Source organism: Trachurus japonicus, chromosome 24 (assembly GCF_045865225.1).
Source record: "Trachurus japonicus isolate A0001 chromosome 24, Traja_1.0".
Taxonomy (NCBI): Eukaryota; Metazoa; Chordata; class Actinopteri; order Carangiformes; family Carangidae; genus Trachurus; species Trachurus japonicus.
Window position 1 is genome coordinate 17056788 of NC_140930.1, and position 22672 is coordinate 17079459.

At 40.4% G+C, this 22672-nt stretch overlaps 2 protein-coding genes across 2 annotated transcripts in view; one reads left to right on the forward strand and one right to left on the reverse strand.

Annotated features, from left to right (window-relative positions):
• LOC146961771 (tyrosine-protein phosphatase non-receptor type 14-like) overlaps positions 1 to 2638 on the forward strand; it is a 38796-nt gene extending 36158 nt beyond the window's left edge. The window contains exon 20 of the mRNA XM_085771454.1: positions 558 to 2638. Within this exon, the coding sequence (XP_085627580.1) occupies positions 558 to 686 (129 nt within the window). The 3' untranslated portion in view covers positions 687 to 2638. The remainder of the gene's footprint in view (positions 1 to 557) is intronic.
• LOC146961772 (N-lysine methyltransferase SMYD2-A-like) lies at positions 1405 to 13250 on the reverse strand. Its single transcript, XM_085771455.1, has 13 exons — positions 12998 to 13250; positions 11129 to 11339; positions 8982 to 9045; positions 7301 to 7411; positions 7154 to 7214; positions 6095 to 6219; positions 5875 to 5942; positions 5044 to 5146; positions 4503 to 4613; positions 4239 to 4359; positions 3693 to 3867; positions 3468 to 3576; positions 1405 to 3380 (listed from the first exon to the last, which is right to left on the reverse strand). The coding sequence occupies exons 1-13, from the start codon at positions 13017 to 13019 to the stop codon at positions 3300 to 3302; spliced, it is 1362 nt and encodes a 453-aa protein (XP_085627581.1). The 5' UTR covers positions 13020 to 13250; the 3' UTR covers positions 1405 to 3299.
• Between the last annotated feature and the right edge of the window lie 9422 nt (positions 13251 to 22672).

The window sequence follows — 22672 nt, forward strand, 5'->3', positions numbered from 1 at the left end:
TAAAAGTTGCTTTTATGAGATCAGTTACTCAAACTAAAAACACTTGCTTATCCTTTTTTTTAATACAAAAAGAGGGAGAAGCGAGCACTCACCAAAAAAAAAGGATAAAACTTAAGGAGGTGCATGGCTACAGCAGTAACTGAAAAGGGGAGGAAAAGCCTACAATAAAAATGTGTCAAAGGGATCGTGAGTCTGCTGGCTTTTCCTCCCCTTATCCTTTTTTAAAAAAATATGTGGACCAATGGAAGAAATGACACACCGCCTAAAGCTACAGGAAGCTCAGTTCGAAGAGAAATGAATGAGATGGACAATATTTATGACTGAACAGCAACAAAACAAAAAACCTGATTGAGTAAAAGAAAATGGAAAATGGACAGATTACTTTGATAGTGACTCCCATGTGTTAATTTGTTTTTGTATTTACTTGTATTAATTGAGTTGTTACAACTGTATAAAGGAAAAATTCTCTATAAAAATTAAAGTGAAAAAAATATATATCTGTATGTCAATTTTTTATTCTCTCTGTTAATCTTCTTCCTCTCTTCCTTTCTCCTCAGCCGATGGAGGTTCCTGCCATGTTGTCCGAGCTGAGGCAGCAGAGGATGCTGATGGTCCAGACCATCTCCCAGTACAAGTTTGTCTACCAGGTCCTCATCCAGTTCCTCAAGAACTCGCGCCTCATCTGAGCGCAGACCTTACGTGACGTGGCATAAACATGAAAATGGTACTTTAACGCAAGCATGAGGACTGATACGGCGGAGTTAAACAGATGGCGTCGGTTTGAAGCAGATGCAGTTAGAAGCAACTCACTTTGATGTTGCGTTTTCCATGTGGCAGTTAATGGTTATGAAAATGTGTTGAGTTTGCGTACAAACTCACCTCATGGGAGGAGAGGAATCGGGCTGTAGTGAAAGTGATGACCGTTTCTCCCAGTCAAGTGTGTTCACATTTCATTCTTTGATCCCCCCTGGGGTTTTGGGGGACCTGATCTTTCTGTGTAAGAGCAGACATGTTTGTGCGTTCTCTCTGCACGAGGTCAGGTGAATAAGCAGCTTATCTTTCCCGCAGGCGTGAACGTGCATGTCTGTCTCCGTGCCCTGAGCGTGTGCTCCTGAGATTCCTTCGGAAATATCTGGAGAAATCAAGTGTCAGTCACACTTTGCCTGTCTGCTACTTTCCTCCTTCATTATTCAGCCGTTAATAGAAATGGCATTATGCTGCATGAACAGTAGGTGGCAGCAGTATTATTACTAAACTCGACACTCTCAAAGAGTTTGCCAAACAGAAATAACTCTTCAAATCACTGTTCTAAAATGTTCCTTTATTTTTTAACAGAATATTGATTAATACAGCAGATATTTACTTCAACATTGTAACAAATGTTTTTTTTAATTTATTTCTATCAAGAGTGAGGTCACATTTGCCGTAGAACAGAGCATTGATGAGCATGTTGATCTTTTCAGACTTGTCTTAATTTTCCTATATTTTCCAGAGAAGCCTTCCTTGTGAATGCCATGAGGGTTCCCTTTGACTTTTCTTCAGTTTAAATATTTCTATTGAGATCCCACTGCCACATGCAAACATATACAAAGTACATTTCAGTCATTTGTTTTCTTTAATTGCAGCTCCTTCAAAACAAGTGTCTTGTTACATTTTATTTTTTTACCTAAAGGCATTTCAAAACACTTTCTGATGAATTGGAGATAATGTATACATATCATTTCAGTTTGCATATGCAGTGAATAGAAAACTAGATACAGCATACACTGTATCATGACGCCTTATTGAAAACAAGAAGCTGCCTGAGTTATTCTTGTTCTATGGTCCTGAATGGGTTTGATAAACTTGTTTTTTTAACCTCCAAAGATTAAATCTTTAAATCAGTATTTTACAGGTTATGTGTTGAGGTGAGCACAACGTGAACACAAGTCATTTACCTAACTCAGGTAAAGATTTGGCAGTGGGAGAATGCTGATGTCTTGGTTTATTTTTGAAGGATAATAGTTTAGTGACACAACTGTCTTTTTCCACAAAAAGACAGCTGTTTCTACTGACCTGATCCAAACCCAGTAGATTACTGTGTTGCCAAGAATCTGAATCCTGTTTATAAATTCACCTTCTGAAGATTTTCCTTCTACATCTTACCCTAAATATACTTTTTTTTTTTTTTATTGTAATGCAAAGCCTGCCGTGTCCAAAATAACTTTGTACATAATGGGCATGTAAGAAAAAAAGATTTCTACAAATGTTTTATATAGTTAATTTTTTTTTTTTGACTTGGTACCCTAAAAATACCGCAACATAATAAACTATGCATGCATTTTTATATTTCAATGTATATATTCTCAGATAAGTATAAGCTTTATGCTCTCTTGACATGTAAGTGTTTTGTTGCACTTCAGTTCTTTGTGACAGTATTTTCTCACACGGCATTCCACTGTTTGTTAATATTTAATTTTTCCCTTTTTAATTTTTCTTTTTTTTTTCTTTTGGCAAAATTCCCAAATACGTTTCAAAGTATGTGTACATATGTTTTGTATATGCGTTTTCAGTGCATCAAGTCTTTTGTTTTTCTCTCCCCAGACATGTATGAAGCTGTCGTACTTGCTTATTATGCAATAAAGCCTTATTTTCTTTACTTTGGCCATGAATTAATTTATTTAGGCATTATTAGGAATCAGATTTTCTTTTTTCCACTGGTATTGTGTGTGTGTTGGAGAGGGTTTTTCTCACAGTGCTGGAGACATTAGTTATAACAGAGCTGTCACAGAAGGTGTTAATGCAAACACAGTCCTCTCTCCCAGCCCTCTTGTTGAGGCCTCGGCACATTCTGCAGCTTTAATAGGCCCCTTGTGGTGAGGCAGCTGTCCTGACTGGCTGACAGCGACTTGGTTGCGCTGACCTTCTACACGTAAACGTAAACATCGTGACTGATGGATGACAGGGTGCAGCTGACGTGTCAGTCAGTGAGCCAAAACAAATACAAAATCCTTAACAGTTTGGAAAAAGAACTTCTCAAACGCCTTATGGTCATTGTGAAAGTAAAAAAACACATCTCACAGTCAGCGTTTCACCTTAGTGTAACAACATTAACAAGGAGCTACAAAAGTATTCTTCGCACAACTCAAGTCCCTGTGTCAACCTCTAAAAATCAATAAATAAAATAAATCATAAAAACATGAATTGCCTCTAATACCAAAAAGAATGGAAAGTGCCTACAGTTCTGTAACGCTCCTTATCCAAGGAGTAAATGCAGTCCATAGGAATCAGCCATGCTCCATCATTTCCTTCCCCTCTCTTCATTTTTGTGCTATTTCTTTGCGCAACTCTGTCAAGTAGTAGTGATCTTTCCCATGAACCACCTCCATTATGGCCATCGCCTGTGGACACATGAAATCCTCTGAGTCAGGTATTAACTTCATTAAGAGTCTGATACAAAAAAAAGAAAGTCAGAAATGTCAAATTACCTTCTTAAAAGCACTAACGCCCATGGAGTGCCGATCCATCACCATGTACAGTCTGGCCATCTTCAGGTACAAGGAGGACACGTTCAAGGAGTACGGAGGATACAGATTGCTGCATTGGAGAGGGAGATCATACTTGGTTATTATACTCAATCACAAAAATCTCACAAGTGTAGATATAATTAAAGTCTTTGCAAAGAACTGTATTGCACATATTTTACTTATTACTTGTAGTGTTTGAGGATCTTCTCGCCGTAACTGATCGCTCCGTCTAAATCTTGCATGTGAAGACAAATCCCCATGGCCTGGTACATCATGTGGAGCATGTAGACGTTAGAGTCATCAAAGACGGCCCCCATCTCCTCCAGGCTCTGCTCACACATCTCCATTAACTCACTAGGGGGTGCTACAGAGTCAAGGCTGCATCAACACAAGCTGAGGTTGAACTGGGTCTCTGATGAACCAGTCTTTAACTACTCAGATAAAGAATAAAATCTACACTGAGTGAGTCAGTGAGTAAATCACAACTTTACTGCAAATAATTAAAAAAATGTCCACTACTGACATCATGCAAATTATTCACCAAATCAATCAATTCAGATCAAAGCTCTTCAGTGCAAACAGAGGTTTGACAGTTGAACTATCAGGCTCATGAGGCTCATTTTATTGACAATGAACAGTTACACAACTTTTACTTGATGTTTCCTGCAGGGCTTCTCAATAAAGTGCAGACAACACAAAATCAAAGTGTTATTTCATGACATGAAAGGATATTTTTTGTGTGTTTGAAGGCTCTGAACTCTCTGATGGTTTTCCGGGCGTAGCGCACCATGTTGCTGATGACATCCGGCTCAAAGGGGTCACTCTGCTTACGGACTTTCAACTTTGCCTTGTCCTGTAAGTGACGACAAGAGCCTCAACGTGGTAGTCAACCAACCCAACCGATGGGATACACAGCACACATGCGTCTTCCCAAAAATATTGCTAATCACTTTTTTTTTTCTTTTTTTTTTTTTACATCTTTTGAATTTGTCTTACCTTGGACTTGCTTTTACATTCCTGGCATTCGCAGGTGAAGAAATAGGACTCTCTCAGCCTGTTGTTACGGTCATCTGTTGGATAAAGGAGGTCTATGTAGCTGATGAGCACCTAGAGGTGGAAATAACACATGGAAAAAAGAATCCAAAACAAGTCCCACTCTGCATTCCTGATGTATTTCCTCTTGTTTGACGGTGTCAGTTCTCTGGCAGACAGCTCTTAGACCTCTTAGGTTAAAAGGTCAGGTATGAAAATAACCACCAGCCTCTTCAACAAAGTTGCTGCATGGTATTGTTTCAATCATTGTCTTTTAAAAAAAATATTTTTGGGGGCTTTTATGCTTTTAATTGATAGGATAGTCAGAGAGAGAGACAGAGAGGGGGAATGACATGCAGCAAAGAGCCGCTAGGGGGATTTGAACCAGTGTCGGCACACTCTGCCCTCTCATAAGGGAAGCAGGGCACCCTCCTTCACACACACAAACACACAAAACCAGAACAGGACTCAACCCCCTCTAAAGGCAGCTGTCCCCTTTCCTCACTTCATCTCCAGGCTTCATGTTCTGCACAGCTCGGACCTCGGCTGACATCCCGTTATAAGTGACTATGACGCTGGGAAGACAGCTGTGGTTTATCAGTGCCACACTGTGAGGAGAAACACAAAGATAACAAGAGAAAAAGGGAGGTTAGAATAAAAGATACCACACTACACATAACCTTTTTTACAACGGATGAGTATGGAGGAGCAGTGAGACAGAGCAGTGACATAACAGTGACATAACTGCTTTATTTTTGAACGACGTTAGCACCATGCTACAGCTCTGCCTACAGAGAGGTCTTGAGAGACCCTGAAATACGTCAGCAGCCTTGTCACTACCTGGGTGTCAGGCTGGAAATAGCTCAACAAGATTCTGAGGAAACAATTTCAGCCCAACTCAGCAAGTTTTAAAACATCACCAACAGCAGGGAGCCCATTTTAACCAAAACACCAGCTGCTGAAGAAAAGTTGTCTCGGTCAGGCCTCTTTGAATTTCTCTTACTGGCTTCAAGTTGCTTTAAATATCATGCACATACACAACTTCTACAAACAGATTCCTACACAGCATCCACATGGCAATTACATAGTCAAAAACACAGAAAAAACAATCAAAAATGTACACTGTCAGTATCAGTAAGAATTGAATTAACTAACCTAGGAAATGCTAATGCAGATTAAAAATTAAACTCACAAACACTGACAACACAGAGTGAATCTGAATGAATCACAACAAAGGAGAACATACAGTGTGGTATACTGTACCTGAACAAGCGATGTTAAAACAGTACTGAAAGACAATGTGGTCGTATGTGTGCATGAAAGTTTTCCTTCTTACTCTGGGTAGACTGCAGTCCCTATATGGGACAGTTCATCATCCTCTATAGTGAAACCATTACAAGCAACCTGTTGAAGAGGAGACAGAGCAGAGAGAAAAACAATGCTTATAGCTACATATATCATCCTTTGCTTGTTTTACAGTGAGGTGTGTGTGTGTGTGTGTGTGTGTGTGTGTGTGTGTGTGTGTGTGTGTGTGTGTGTGTGTGTGCGTGCGTTACCTGGGAGAACAGTGTGAGCAGGTCTTTCTTGTCAGGGATGTCCAAGTGTTTGGAGTAAAAACGATGCAGTCCGGCAATATCTCCCTCGCTCATTTCTCTTTTCTCATTATCTATGTCCTCCACGTCTGTTAACAGGGAGGGGGATTTACATTTTCACTTGATTGCACTCATTTGACACGATTATTGACATGTAGCTTTGACTTATTTTTTACACAACCCGTTTCTATGTGGATTTCAAGCTCTATTAACAATATGAGCCGCATTCACTCCAACCAGCAGACATTCATAGAAGTTCAATAAATGATCTGAACAGCAATCTGTGCCGGCCAAATGTATGATATTTCTTATAGGAAACGGGAGGAGCCATGACGACCAATAGCACAATGGCCAAACAGAAAAAGACATGTTATATAATGCTACAGCGATGTTAATGTGAGGAGGTGGGCTTGTTTCACTCTAATAGTGGGTTCTACTATTAAAAGAGCTAAATAAATTTAACATAATAACTGATTTAGCAGAAACAGCCATATTGCTGACTACTTTTCATGCCATACACCACATACAGTACAGCATTTATACCTGTAATGTTTTTCGTTTTTTTATGTCAAGAATAATTGATTAATGTATATTTTTCAGATTTTGAACAGAGACTAATTTATCAATCATTTAATGTGGTTTCTTTGGTCCAACACCATCTGACACACAGATGCACATGCAACCAGCACTGTGTCAGTCTAAAGTGCTGCTGCTTCTCTTTCAAGCTGTTACACTTGTTACACTGTCTTATGGCAATTCCACAGCCATAGGATGTGTGTGTGTGTGTGTGTGTGTGTGTGTATAGTGAGAGATATAGATGTGGCCATGGGTGTCTCTGTCACTTTAATCTGAATGGGCTGTGCTTTTAGAAGAGGGACATCTGGGGGCACTTAGGACTGAAGTGCACAGACTATACTCAGTATTCAGTTTCTCTCAAATTTAAACAAATACCTTCCAGGTTGGTTTAAGTACAATCATAAGATTTAACACACATGCTTTTTCACTTGTTAGACAAATACTCACGGGATTGTATGTCTTCTATTTGCAAGATCTTCTCAGACAAACATCTTTCTTTCTGTGTTTTCTGTGTGGAAAATGGCAGCAGTGAACTACAGTACAGTATGTGCTAATCTCTCATTAAGTCTTCATGTGTTCCATTAACTCTTCAACCTTCTTGGCGAGGATTCGGGCCACCAGGCGGGTTATCTCTGACGGACACCAGTTCTCTCCAAATGCAGTCATTGCAGAGCACTCCAGCTTGTGCATGGCCCAGTCCCCTTTCTACACACAAAAGAGTGAGTATCTTCAGTAGAGACAACTATTGCTGGTGTAAGTCCAACCACAGCCAAACACCTAACAGTTGGTATACAGAGCTTCACTGCCAGCTGTAACATTAAGCAGTATCGTGCAATGTGACTCCACGCTGTGTTAATCTAATGCTACCGTCACCCCTTTCCCCATCCAACATGTAAACTGAGTAACTGACCCATTCATTTACTGTCTGATTTAGTTCATTACAATCAAATTGGGGCAAATTCATATACAGTGGGTCCTTATCATACATGTTATACAGACGTACGTCATAAACATGTGGGCTGATTGCCGACCTATCAGTGTGTGAATGTGTGAGTAAATGGGTGAATGTGGCAAGTGCTTTGAGAGGTATTAGACTATGAAGCTACTATATAAATGCATTTATCAGTTACACTGTTGCCCATAAAGTTGGAATCAAACTTTTTTTTTTTTTTTACCTGTTCTCATGAAGAGGTAAAAAAAATGCTTTGGAACAATTATATTCAAATCTCATTTCAGTCCACCTCCCTGCAGAATTTCAAACAAAGGCTTCGGTCCTATCTGATGAACCAAACTCGTACCTGACTACAATTGACCCTTCTCCTTCCACTGTAAGGATTTGGCTGAACTGGAGTATGCTCTGGAACATGTGTAGCCTACAGTTGCACATTTCCATGCTTGCTTGAACATGACTAGCCTACAGACACACACACTTGTGCCCTCACTTATAAGTTTAGCTGTGTTCTATATTGTGATTTTTGAATTATTCTTACCTCTTGATTTTATGTTTCTAAGTCCGCTTGTTTTGTTTACTGCTGTGGTCTTTTATTCTTTCTTTTTATGAGGTGAGATTTCCTTTATAAACCTCTCTGTGCTTTTTTAATCTCACCTGCACATCCGGTTTGCTGTATTTTAGTTGTTTTGCTTGCTTGTAATATTGTGCAAATTAACAAATACAATAAAAAAAATTTAAAAAATTCTTGATAGTGTATATCTCCTCAAAACTGGAACCTGGGACTCAGTATATAATCATTGCACCTGGTCAAAGGTGATTACTGATGTGTATAACTAGGAATTTTAAAAAAGAATGTGTCTGAAAACAAAATTATTCCAACTTTATGGGCAACTGTGTATAATGCACATACAGAACCACACAAATGTAATCGCGCATGTGGACACTTTGAGGTCCTCAACTGATCTGAAGTTACACATGGACCTTCTTGCTGTGAGGTTTATCTGCCACCACTTATTCATCCACAGCATAAGACTGGACTTAAAAACATGTAATGCTCATCATAGACATTACTGATGGACCTTCATGAATCACCTTTGCTATCATCTTCAGAACCAGTGGGGCCAAATATGTAGGGTTTGGACAAAGAACATCAAGTCATCCTATCAAATTGTTGTTGGGATATTTTACTCTGACAAACCAGGGAACCACAATGCCAAGATGCTTGCAGAACAACATAAATGTGGTTGTTGTAACTGTGGCAGCTCTGCAGACTGTGATTTTGAGCATCATGTGGAGTGTCATCCAGGAGTAAGTGTTTCCTACCTGACATTTTGCATTGCAGTAGAAGGCTTTCTTGCACTTTCCACATCTTGCCAATCCCTCTTTCCTATGAATGACAAAAAGGGTATATTATCTCATAGGTGACAAGTATAGGACACCATAAAGGAGTTACTAAGCGATCCTCACAGGTCCTTGAAGAACTTCACAGTCGCACAAAGAAATAACTCTTGCACACCAAAGATAGCTCAAAAAATGTTACACTTTAATCCTGTGAATGTATTTGTATGGGTATGGGTGAGTATCTGGTTCCCTCTGTCTGTCGCCGTTCAAGTGTGTGTACGAACATTTGAACATCCTGCTCTGAGACAAGACGCAGCAGTTGCTGGTGGCCTGGCATAAGTGATAGCAATGAAGGGCTTTAAAACATTCTGGGGTATTAATAGAGCTGACCTTAGGAGGGACCAGCTGTCTCCCTACCTCATTGAAACAGTAAAGCAGACCAAAAGTGCACTGATAATATTCAGATCCTTGCGACAAGTTCAAGCACGCAGAATGCAGTCAGATTAAGTGGTGGGAAAATACGTGATATGTAGATTAAAATGCAAGATCTTGACCCTCTAAAAGTGACCAAAGAGTATTTGACTGCACCACCTAGAGAGTTGTCTCCGTAGTGTTTTCAAACTCACAGCTAAATAAATGAAACATGACTCCTTCACTCACATTAGAATTGGAAACATGTACAAGTTGACATAACAAAGCCCTTACTGGAGACTATGGTTACAGTTAAAGAGGACAGTGTTGAGATAAAACAGGGTTACGACTGAGGTCAGATGCAGGATTATAGCCAGCTACAACACAAGTGATACCTTTAATTTCCTTTTTGTCATTTGATAGTTGAGAGTTCAGGGCTGAGCAGTAAAAACAAGCCACTTGACTAGACAGAATCATAACTAAGCACATTAATCTTCTGCAACTGTTCAAATTAGTTTAAGGCAGCATCATTAAAGCGACAGCGCCTCCACACAAGCAACACCGCTCTGTCAGCAGCACTGCAGTGTCATTAAAGGAGTCAAAGGGGACAAATGACTGGTGCTTCAGTGTACTACTACTGTGCATCATCCAGTGAACCTCAGAGAGCGCTGCCAAAGAAAACACTGCTTTCACACCAAGCACAACTAATCTGACATTGTTAAGCATAACAAAGCATAAAAAACTACTGCTGCAAAAGAAAGTGCTGTAACTTTAACATCATAGCGCTCTCAATATGGAGAAACACAGCACAACCAAATATTAAATTTGATTGAATTAGATTAGCACTTTATTGTGCTAGTATATAGTCCAACAAATAGAGTTTAGCATCCAAATGGATAGTATGTAAACAAAGTTGTAGTATGTGTCATTTGATCATCTTGATCACTCCATAAACTGATTTGTCTTTATATCCCAGTCATTAATGACAACTAGAGCTAGAGGTGAAAATAACTGTATCATGGCACCATTCAGTTCACAAACTCCAATGCTGCCATTCAGACAGAGGGTATGCAGATCTATGAAAGAAGATACATTGGAAAGGCGAGCCTCACAACCAAAATAGATTTTATGGAGTGGCATTTTTTTATGACAAATAGCCTTTAAGGTGCTGCTTTAGTCATCAATACATCATCACCAATGAACAAAAAGTAGTAAATTAACCATATCTTGGACTCAAACGTCACATCTCAAGACACACCTCTTCAAAACTGCCTATTCCCTTTAATCCCAATATCCATCCGTTTAGCCACCTGTAGGCCTATTTTTATGTTCCATATGTTATTACTTGTAGCTACATTTATTTTGCTATTTGTATGTTCTGCATGTCTGTTATTTGTATTATTTGTATATTTTGCTACTGTACTGTTCTAATGTTTTGTTATCTATTTGTAAGGCGACCTTGAGTGCCTTGAAAGTTGCCAACAAATAAAATGTATTATTATTATTATTATTATTATTATTATTATTAATTCAGATCTACCAAATTAAAAATCGTGTTGTTACATCATGAGGTGCTGCCACCGGATGTCAGTCATCATCAAAGTTGCATGATCTGATACAGGCCAACGTGATCTGATATAAACTGTATTAAATGCTGGAGGGCAACAAAATGAGTTATCAAAGTATGCATGCATGGATAAAAATAACCAGTCCAGTACCTTGTGAAGCAGAACTCGCAGTAGCAGCTCCTCTCACTCACTGACAGCACGTAGGAGTACGCCGGGCTGGTGAACAGGAGCTGCCCAACTTTAAACGGTCTGGTAACGCGCAGACCTCGGCCTTTTTCCGGACTGTCAAACCTCTCGAGTCCCTCGATGCTGCCCGTCATTGTGCTGCCTCCGGCTCTCCTTCCTTGTGAATGACTCCTCACTCAGAAGGAGAGAAAGTGGGATGTGGCACCTCAGCAGCACTAGGCTACTTGGGGCGTTGCCAAGGTTCATAGTGGCACCCAAGGGGACACAATGCGCACGACTAATACAAACCATAAAACTCTCTGTGCAGGCGTGTGTGACAGATGAAGTCTCTGTCCTTATTTTAGCACACAATAGACGATTCCCAATAGATTAATTTCACATCAACCACATCAAATGACATCATCCCATATGAGGCCTCAGAAACAACCAGGTTTCCAAGTGGGACGTTCAAGGACAGCAACATTGAATAGTCCAATATAGGCTTTTTTTTCTTTCTTTTTTTAAAACCCCAAAAGCTAAGGAAAATCTTGAATTTCTTAAAATAGATGCCACATCTTTTCTTTCTTTTTTCTTTTTTCTCCCACTCCAGTTTATCTATCTAAATGGCATAATCAGTTATGAAAGAAAAAAACTCCTAAACCTACTACTACTACTACTACTAATAATAATAATAATAATAATAATAATAACAGTTATTATTATATCCTTTTTGATTGAAATAATATTTTAATATTATTTCAATATTTCAATATTTGAAATAATATTTTAATATTATTTCAATATTTCAATATGGTTGGCCCATGTTTTAAATCTTCAGTGAATGCGACAGCGCCCCTAGCGGCGAGGGGCTGCGGCCATCTGTGGTACTACAGTGATGGAGAAATACTGACCAGCAGTGAGGTCAAGGTAAAAATTTGCCAACAAATATTCAAACAATCATGCATAAAGCGTGTGCAGTCAAATAAGTATCTTGTCAAAAAGTTAAATGTAAAAAATATTTAAATGGAGAAACTGTAGCAGTTTCTCCACGTTAAGCTACGTAAAGTTAGCTTAAGATGTTAGCTTGTTCTCCACTTTTGCTAATGTTACCATCTCTTTGGTTTGCTGAGAGGATGAAGAGTTCTGCCTTAAAATAACCACAGCAACACGTGCAGTGGGGCTGTGTGACCTGGATAATCACAAGTCATCGAAAAGATGGTCCTCTTCGTCGTGTCCTACTGTAAGTAATACTTTGTTTATCTGGCTGTGAAGTTAGCGTCTGACTCGCAGCGTGCCCATTTCGGCGCTACAGCTTGTTTTCCTACGTCAGACATTTGAAGTTATCTGTCCACAGAGTGTCTGTGAAATCTGCATTTTATTCGTGAAAAAGTTGAAGGGGATATTTAATTGCTTTTGACAACTGCGCTTGTGCCAAGACTAGGTCTTGAGAAACATAGGGGCCTATAAAAATACTTATAACACAGCTTTATGATGATGTCATAATGAAATGTGCACAAAATTATTTTGTTAATGTTTACATATGCAAACAAGTCCCACTTGACCATATAGGCTACTACAAATATGTTTTCCTCTTATTCTGTGGAGAGCTGTTCATTGGTGCAGGTGTACGAACAATGAAATGACCTCATCCTGCAGCTGAATGATTTCTGAGCTATGATACATTTTAAACACAACACTCAAACATAAGAGGATAAGTCAACTCAACACTACAATAAAACATGTTCTTCAGACTACTCCATAGTTGACATGAGCCCTACTCATAGGTCATAGTTGGACAACTGTAAGCACTCCATAGATTCTCCCATTGTGCATTTTGCACATCCATATACCTACCTTTACCAACATCTGTTGACATATTGGCATCTTCTATTTTCTTTGCTCCCACCTTAAAGATGAGACGTGTCTTTATCTTCGTTCTCTTCAGTAATACCAGTCCAAACAGTTGTTTGCTAACTTTAGCAGATGAGTTGTGTGCTGGCGGGCTGGTTGGGGTCTGAACCTTGGTTGTTGTCCAGGTCTAGTGTTGCAGCCTTTATAGGCTACGCCTGCTCCACATCACATTAACAAACCATGAGCTGTTTTTACCATAATAACTTTATGGATACGTCGTTGACCTGCCAGTGAATTAGATGTATCACAAAACAACATTGCTCTCAATAAAACTAAAAATAAAAGTCACACATTACATTATATTTAGCACAAATTACATGAGCACTTGCAGTGAATACAGATAGTGTGATTGTGTTGCTGCACTTCCATTGTGAGTGTCTGCTGTGCTCTTTCATGGCTGTGAGTGGGATCAGGTTCAAGAAATTACATGATGTTGATGTCCTTACTGTGCCTGAGCGCTGTAGTGTGTGTATGTGTGCGCCATATTAACAAGCACACACACACCTCACTTAAAGTATAGACATTGAACTGTCATGGAGGTGTTGTGACACTATCCATCCACCGTGGTAACTGAAAGCACCACAGTTGTTGTTCTTCTTGTTTATATCGTAACCTGTCATTTAAAAGTTGTGTAAGTGATTATTAGCAATTTTGCTTCAAATTTGAAATTATGGTCATTTATGTACAGTAATTCCTTGTGGTTATGGATGTTATAAGATGTGATGGTGCATTAAGGGGTTTAAGTAAATTCTGTCGTAGTTTTTTTTTAACAGCTTATTGTAGAGTGGACAGCAGAAAGACTGCAAGAAATACGGGGAGAGATGACAGGGATATTTTGGGTGAGAGTTAGGGATATCTTGTTTTCTGATCTAGGTGATGTAAAACAAATGTCACCCTAATATTACAAACGGTTGACAGTGTCAAATCGGTGTTGGAAACTTTTTACTGCAGTTCACTGAGGCCATCTGGTGGAGAAGATGGAGTGTGTCTTAAAAGCTGATGTCTATGTATATCATGCTCAGTTTATGTCTATATGTTGTGGCAAGTAAGAGTTTTTATACATTCAGCTATAACTATAGCATAGGCTACACGTTAAGCAACTCATGGTTTGTTTACATCATGAATTATACAATTCTCTACCCATTATGGAGATCAGACCATGACATTGATAGAAAGAGCCTCCAAGTTATTGACTGGTTGTGTGTCCACTTTTGTCACATTGTGCCATCATGTGGGTGTTCCCTGCAAGTACACCCACAAATGAAGGGGTGTACAGCAGCAGCAGCAGCAGCAGCAGCAGCATCACAGTCCACCTGTCACCTGAGATTCACACAGATTATCTGACAACTGTGTGAGTTCTAGTGGGACGACCAACACTCCTGTTTTTTTTCTTCTTTTTCACACAGAGGTAGGGGACTTGATCTTGAGTAAATTAAAATTATTCATAAGCAGCCATACAAACAAATTGGATGTCCACGCACCTACAGTACTCTCTCTCTCTCCCTCTCCCTCTATCTCACTCACTCACTCACACACACACACACACACACACACACACACACACACACACACACACACACACACACACACATAAACACATACAAACACAAACCACAGTGAAGATTTGTCCTCATCTGTATCTGAAGCCTTTATCCAACCTTGCCCCAGTTTGCCCTGATTTATTATAATTCCATTTTTCCAGTCTTTCAATCTAAAGATTTGTTCCTCCTCGTTTTTTAATAACGTGCAAGCAAGGGAAGCATGTCCGCGGGAGATTATGTCGTCGTCTTTGGCGTCTCGTCTTGATTACATCAGAGGAACCTGATTTGATTTGGAAGAAACCCCCCTGTTCCAGTGCGCGATCTCTTTAGACCTCCCCACTGTGCTGATTTCTTGCTTTGTCAGAGGGGATGATCTTGATGAATATGATCTGAAAGAGAGGGAGGGAGAGGGGGATTAGGTGAAAGGATTATAATTTCCAATGACGAGAAATAATAAGAAACAATAAATCCTAAGTAGATTTAGTTCTCAAGGAAACCCTGTTAGGGAAAATCAACAGAATAAGAGACAGGACAGAAAGGAGAGAGGACAGTGGCATTAAATAGAGACAGTAGTCCTGACCTGTTGGTGTGCAGACAGGAAGAGGACGATTTCAACATGACAGTTCACGATAAGTTCCTCTAAACACCAGTTATATTGTAATTTGAACATTTGCTCATCTTGCAAGATTTGACTGTTCTTACTCATAGATAGAAATGGAGCAATTAGTTGATCAGCAGAACATTAACTTTTTTATATTAGATGAAACTGCTTCAGCTGTAGACACCCAGAGGAAGGTCCTCTGTTAAAGTTTGTGTTCTCTGCTGAGTTTCTCTTGGTGCTCAGGTTGCTTCCTGAAAGTCAAATGAAGCTCGCTGATGCAAATATCAACTTCCCTTCTGATTTTCTTTTCCCATCAATCTGAACAACATTAGATGACTGATTAACTTGATTGACAGAAATTTCATTATCTATGATTTATTGTGTCGTTCAAGATCAATTTTCAAGATGTGTATCCTAGTTAGTCAGTTGTTAAAATTTGCTGCTTTTATTTGTCATATTAAATTTTCACTTATGTCGATTGAACAAAAAAACAAGACTTTTCCACTGTTTTCTGACATTTGGTAGAACAAATAAATGAAATGATTAGTCATTAAAATATTCAACATATTGATAGTGAAAATATTGTTTTGCCTTAGGTGTGAACACATCTTTTCATGCTCTTTTATCCAGAAATGTGTTCTTCAGTTTTCTTACAGCTATGAAGAATGATTAGGTCTTGAGATGCTAAAACGACAATTTAATGAAAAACCTAAACCTACTTGCTCTTCTTTGCACTTACTGGCAGTTTGTGAAAAATGTGAAAATCTTAATGTCATGTTGTCATGTGTCTTTGTCTTCTCTCCAGAGCATGGTGGGCTTGGCTGCCAGTGAGTTGAAATAGATAAATTAGTTTCCAAATGTAAAGGAAATGTCCTCAGTCCAGTAAATGTAATGGAAAACAGAAGTAAACATGACAGCGGACATGGGGCGATAGCACTTCAACAGGGGGCACCACACCGTACAGATTAATCCATTAAATCACTGACAACAGAGGGTGGTGCTTCTCAGCTTTACACACAGATCAGTGAAGATGCACTGGTTAATTGTTTAATATTTGCTGTTCCAGTGTTATATTATTTGGACTTAACCATTAAAGGAAGTTAGGCTATGTTCAGTCATGGCTTAGGTCACAGGATCAAAATGAAAGGCTTACCGTGAATCTACACTTTTACTGTCTCATCATGATTTATCTGCATGTTGTCAGGACCCTCTCCCCCCCTGCCCCTGCCCCTCTTCAAGGATCAGTGTGGGCGCTGTGGCTGTTTTTACACTCTTAGAAGACACTGCATGTATAAACTTGTTGCTGTACTGTTGATGGATTCGGTACATTGTCACATAAGGGACCTCGTAAAACGACAGCTGCTAACGTCTCTCTGCCATGAGGTCGTGGATGAGGGGTTGTGTGTGAAATCCAGTGCAGTTAAAGACCCTTGCTGCAGTACGGCGGTGGACTGAGGCCTCTTCACCTCATATTCATGACCTTGTCATCACAGGCCGTTCCCAGGCTGCTTTGCTAACTAGGGGTCATCCGCAGGGCACGGCTGGCAAGATGGACGTCACCGCCGTGTGTGTGTTTGCGTCTGATGGAAGGAGTGGAGACAGAGTAATTGATAATTCTGGCCTGTCGGTAGAGTTGAAGGGGCTGTACATGCCAAGACCATAAGTAATTGTCCCTATATTCCCCTGAGCGGAGCCTAGGCAATATACAGTAAATCCACATTCTTTTTGATGAACTCACTGACTTGACTGAGACAGTGTCTACCATCCTGCCTTGTCCCTTGTCAGCCAGTTAGGGAGCCAAGCCTTAAGCCGTAACCCCCCTGTCTCCACTCCTGGCTGGGGGGGAATGTGACGCCTGCCTGCCTGCCTGCTCGCCTGCTCGACTGTCTTAGCCCTGTGGGCTTTGCAGGCGCGGAGCCTCATCTCCCTCTGTTTATCCATGTGTCTTTGCTTTGGCTCAGGCCCTACGCTGTAGGCCACTGTGGGCTGAGTGGGGTCCGCTGCCCTGTGTCACCCACCTAAGCTCTGCTTTCACTGAGGGGCTTAACGCCTCACCCTCCAGCCGCTTTATGAGCAGACAGCTGGGCTAATCTGTCTCCCTCTTTCTTTCTCCTTAGGTCTTGCCTCATTGCTTCTTTTGGCTCCTTTGGGCTCTGTGTTTGTTGTGTAGTTCACTCTCATTCCTCGCGCGCACACACACACACACTGACACGGCTGTTTCTGTTTCCTCAGTACACAAACACAGACAAACACACACACATTTGCAACAAAAACTCTCCTTTTTGTATCTTTCCTGTCAGGACTGGTCCCAGGCTCATCAACGTGCCTGGTTACAGGGTTTAAGTTGCACTCAAGCTACAAATAAATCCACTGACTCTCAATTCATTTTTATTGACGTTTAATGATGCCTTTTATAAAGTGCGATCACAAGGTGTGTGTGTGGCTACCAGCTGACACACTTGTGGCTTGGAGGTGTGATTGTTTCTGCAACATCCAGCCAGGAAACTGTAATCTGTGAACTGAACAGCTTCCGATTCTTTTTTACGGGACTTTGAAAACACATCCAGACAGGTCAGCGTGTCTGTGTGTTACCACAGTGTCGGCTGCAGGTTAACTTTGCATAAAGAGCTTATGTTCAATTAAATCATTAAAGTTTCCCTCTGGCAACGCAAAGTTCGGTCTTTGACAGAAACGTTGTGAAACAGGTTATGAGAGAGGTTTGGTCAAAAGGTTTTTATCGCTTATATACGTATGTCGGGCCACGTTCGCAGTTTATGAGCTGCTCTCATTACTGGCTGATAAGAATCATGTTGTTGTTAAGCCTGAACTTGACTCAGGACTTAACTCAAGCTTCTACCTGAGAGACTGTCACTCACAGAGCTGAGTCATGACTCTGGAGACTGTTGAGTAGAGCAACAGAAAAATTACAACAACTGTTTTTGGTGATTTTATTTTATTACCATTTATGTCTAGTTTTCAACAAAAATGTTGATGCCTTCATGCAGTTTCCCAAATCTGAAGATTTGCCACTTTTACCATTTGCCATGATTATGTTAAATGTTCAGTATTTTCAGTTTTACTCTTTGTCAACTTTATTGCAATAAATAATTGTCAGGTTTATTGACAAGGTATATTTGTTATTTGCAGTTGTGTTTCATAAATAACTCTTTCTTTCTTTTTTTTACTCAAAGTCAAACCACCTTCCTCCATAAACCTTATCTCATCACTTCCCTTCTTTCTTTTATAACTCACTCTTCATTCTTTCCTCTTGCAGTCATTTCATCCTCCACCCTTCATCCCCCTCTTCCTCACACCATCTCTTCCTGTTCACCCTCCCTCTGATCTCCATCTTCCTCTCGTCCTTCTCCCTCCTCCTCCTCCTCCTCCTTGTCCTCCTCCTCCGCCTGCCTTCCCTCCTCCTTCTTTTCACTGTCCTCTTCAGCCATCCGGCTAAACTTAGAAGTGACAACAGTTGCAGGGTGACACCAAAGGCTAAATAAGACCCGAACAATAGCTCCCCCCCCCCCTCCTCTCCTCCTCTCACCCCCTCATCTCCCCCTTTAATAGACTGCCATTGTTCTCTCCCTCCACTGTTGCTCTTTCAGGGAGTTTGTTAGCTATGCTAATGAAGGTTGGGCTTGTGTGGGTTTAGTGAGTGGGGATTTGATGCTCTTTAACTGGGCACTTTTAGAAAGGAGAGGCCATCATAAGTGCGGCCGGCCGGCTATTTACCACCGGTCAAATGTCACAATGTGGACATGATACAGAAGTGGAAGAACATGAAAGATCTGTTACATTTCCTCAGCATTTGCCTCTGATTGATGTCTGCACAGTGAAACTACCATGAGCTCAACAGTCAGCAAATATATAAAAGAAGATATTATAGAGGAATGTGTGCCACTGGGCCTCTAATGCACAACGTATACTGTGTGTGTCAGCATGTTGGAGTCCTTGCAGAAAAAAAGAGTTGAGTAAGACAAGATGCAGAGACTACAGTAAGTATAGTGCAGTCAGTCATCCAATCAGTCAGTAAGTCTGTAAATAGCCTGGCCGATGGCTCCTTTGAGCTTTCCTCTAAGAGGAATTCTCTTTCGCCTTGGTGTATTATTAGTGCCTGTGCATTGTTTCCTACAGTGGCACTGCTGCAATCAAAGGAAGTTGGCCTGCCAAGTATACAAATATTTTCCTTTGTCCCTATGTTTAGCCGGCATGTAAGAGTTAGATATGTGTGTGTGTGTGTGTGTGTGTGTGTGTGTGTGTGTGTGTGTGTGTGCGTGTAACTGTTCTTGGATGTGGGTGCGTGTCTCTGAGGTTCTACGAGCGAGTGCGTGCATGCTCGTGGGTATTATGTCAGTTTGTATGTTTATTTATGTGTGTAATCGTATATGCACAGCGATACATCCTAATTGTGTGTCAGTGTGAGTGTATATGTTCGCCACTCATGGACAGTGTGACCTTTTTTATGTGAGAGGTCGTGTGCGCGGCCGGTTGTTAGTGTGTCGGTATGCTGTTGGGTTGAATGCACGTTAATCTGTTGTACATAGGCTACTGTTTGTGTTCGCAGTTACGTCTCCAGGTGCGTGATGTAGTGTTTTAATTGTTCAAAAGTACAAGTCTAATAATCTGGCCTATCCTTTTCAGCACAGTTCATCTCTTCCATTTATCGAACAAAGACATTATAATCAGATTTGTCTGATTGCTTTATAAAAGCTTTTGATGGAAATGAGTTATTTGAGCCCACCTTTCAATAAAGTAATTAGCTCAATTTGAATGGAAACCATTCCATGTTAATGCTCTCTGTGGCGTGATATTTTCGCTGTAATTGATTGTGCCTGGCCAAAATATGATTGCCTGACATTTTAAATGTCACAAGGACTCATTGAGCAGTTCTGGAAATATATTCAAAGCCTTGACCCGCAGGTCTCTGTCGTTACTGCTGTGCTTCAAATTCCCCTGAATTTGGTATTCAGAGACCTTGGCCGATGGGTTGCACTATACCATAATATGTCTAATGTTCACACACACACACACACACCTGCACGCACACACTCTTACTTAGCGTGACGCATGTTTAAAAGTGGTTGCGTTTCCGAGCATACACTTGCATGCGCTCGCATACTCTTCTATTAAAATCCAGAGGTTAGTCATATCAAACACACACACACACGTGGTTGCTCACACACACAGTCGCACACACACATGCATTATAAGACACACGCCGCTGCACCCTCAGGGAAGCAGGTTGCTTGTTCAGTGGCCAAGTGGTGGCGTTGAGGCATCATCGGTCACTTGGAGTCTGCCAGTGACTCACCAAGGGCACAATGGAATTAGTGAGATTCTCTGCAATGTGACAGCTTGCTCTGGCTAAATGGTGTAATAATCTACCCCTCCTCTCGCAAACCTCCAGCAGCACACACACACACAGGCACACACACGCACGCACACACACTCATTCACTCCCCCTCCCCTTTCGCCCACCCCATACCAACTGGCACAGATAACATTGTCTTAAGCTATAAAAAAAGATTTTTTTCCCCTCCCTCCATTGCGGTAATTATTGAATTAATGCAGATGGAGAGAGACATCTGCATGTTAAAGTGTTGGCCTCTCTCTTATGCACAGCAGATGTTCCCCTGTCATTTACTCAAATTACGCTGCTTAGATACACGGAGGGAGAGAGAGAGAGTGAGAGAGAGAGCGAGAGAACGAGAAAACGAGAGAGAGAAAGTTACTCGCCAAGGCGACATTGTCTTACAGCCCTCTGAGTGTCAGCTACCAAATTCTGCATCTGTCCTTCAAGCAAACCCCCGCTTCTACCCCTGGAGGTGTCCCTCAACTACAGTGATACTGTTGTACTCCTGTCATCATTACCATCTAATTGTCTTATTATAAATGGAAGACAAGTGTATTGGTACTGTTCAAATATAAAGGCAATCTGATGTGCTTAAATAAGGCAAAGAAATATATTAAAATAACAATTTAAAGCATAATAAAGAGAATTAATTATAAGAGAAAAAAAATGCACATTCAACACAACAATATGCTGCCCTATGGAAAAAATGTTGGAGAAAATAAAACAATGAAACGTTTAGAAAGAAAATAGGAGTTTTTAATATAGACTCACAAATAGCTGAGGTTAGGTTCACATTTAAAATAAACAGACAGTTGTTCCAACTTTGTGCAGCTAAATGCAGCTCCACTGTGTGTGAGTTACTACTTAAGATGACAACAGGGACAGACGGAGTGACTTATTTAATGCTGCTGTTTATTCTTAAATGAAGCAATTGCATGGGGTCAAAGGTCAGCCTTTATGAAATGTAGGATCTTACCCTCCAAACACAGTGCCTGTGAAAAACATAAAAAAAGTCCTATTAATGTAAATATTAACAAGCTGACCTCCCACTGATAGCTTAACCCAGCCCCTGACCTCCTGACCTTTAATGGTGGCACGGACGTTACAGTTAAGATGAGACTGAAGAGACAACATCCTCTTGAAGATTATCTGTCGATTATTTGAAGCCAGGACGAGACACGAGAGTATGTACGAGTGTGTCTCAGTAAGTGTGTGTGTGTCTGTGTGTGGCTGATAACCAGGGGAACTTCTCCTTGGGATTATATTCCAGGTTGGTTCGGCCTCATCTCTCCGGATTATGTTGATAAAAACATTCTTGTATTATATTTTCTGTGCTTATTGTATTAATACTCTCAGGCAGTTCCCAGAAAAAGCTCCGTCCCACGCCTGCTTTAAGGTAATCTTCTTCCACTTGAGCTTTTAAAATGTTTTGGGGAGATTGGCTGTCTTGTAATACCTATGCTCTCCCACTCTTGAGGTTATATTTGACCTCTTGTCTTTGACTCAGTTGTATCATCATCATACCAGTCTACACAATAAATTATAGGCTACATCTTTAATCAATATGTGGATCGGGGCTGTGTCTGACTGGATTCATTCAGTCGGTTTAGGTTTAAGTTTTGAAGGCTCGTTGTTGCCCTACAGATTTGATTTAACCACAGTGGGGAGAATATTACATTTCTTGAGATCAAATGTGTCTTCAGGATGTCTGCTTATTGTGCGCTACTAATATGATCTCAGGTTTAGGGTGGCAACCAACCAATTGTCTGTGAGACAGCTCATCAACACCAGTTAACTGTAAGTAATAAACAATAATCTTAAAACAACTTAAAATGCAGAGTCATATGAAACAGTGACCACAGCAATGCTGCACATGTTATTTTATCTTGTATGCAGCTGAAGAAGTGGATGATGAGCTTAAAAAGAGTAAGGCCAACACCAATAAAAACAAATCCCATTAAGAATACAGCACATTAAATAACTAGTTTTACCAAAATTTTAAGTTAGATTTCAGTGGTGCCAGCTTGTTCTGGCAACACTGTCATCACATTATCATGCTGTGTGATGGACAAAATGACGGTGAAACAGTCAATTAACCTAATAGTCAATCACTAGGAAATTAA

Coding starts and splice junctions, on each gene's coding strand:
- LOC146961772 (XM_085771455.1), bottom strand. CDS start 13,019: ATGTCAACAGATGTTGGTAAAG. Junction 7,412..8,981: donor ACTGCAATGCAAAATGTCAG/GTAGGAAACACT, acceptor TTTTGTGTGTAG/AAAGGGGACTGGGCCATGCA. Junction 4,360..4,502: donor AATGTAAAAGCAAGTCCAAG/GTAAGACAAATT, acceptor CGTCACTTACAG/GACAAGGCAAAGTTGAAAGT.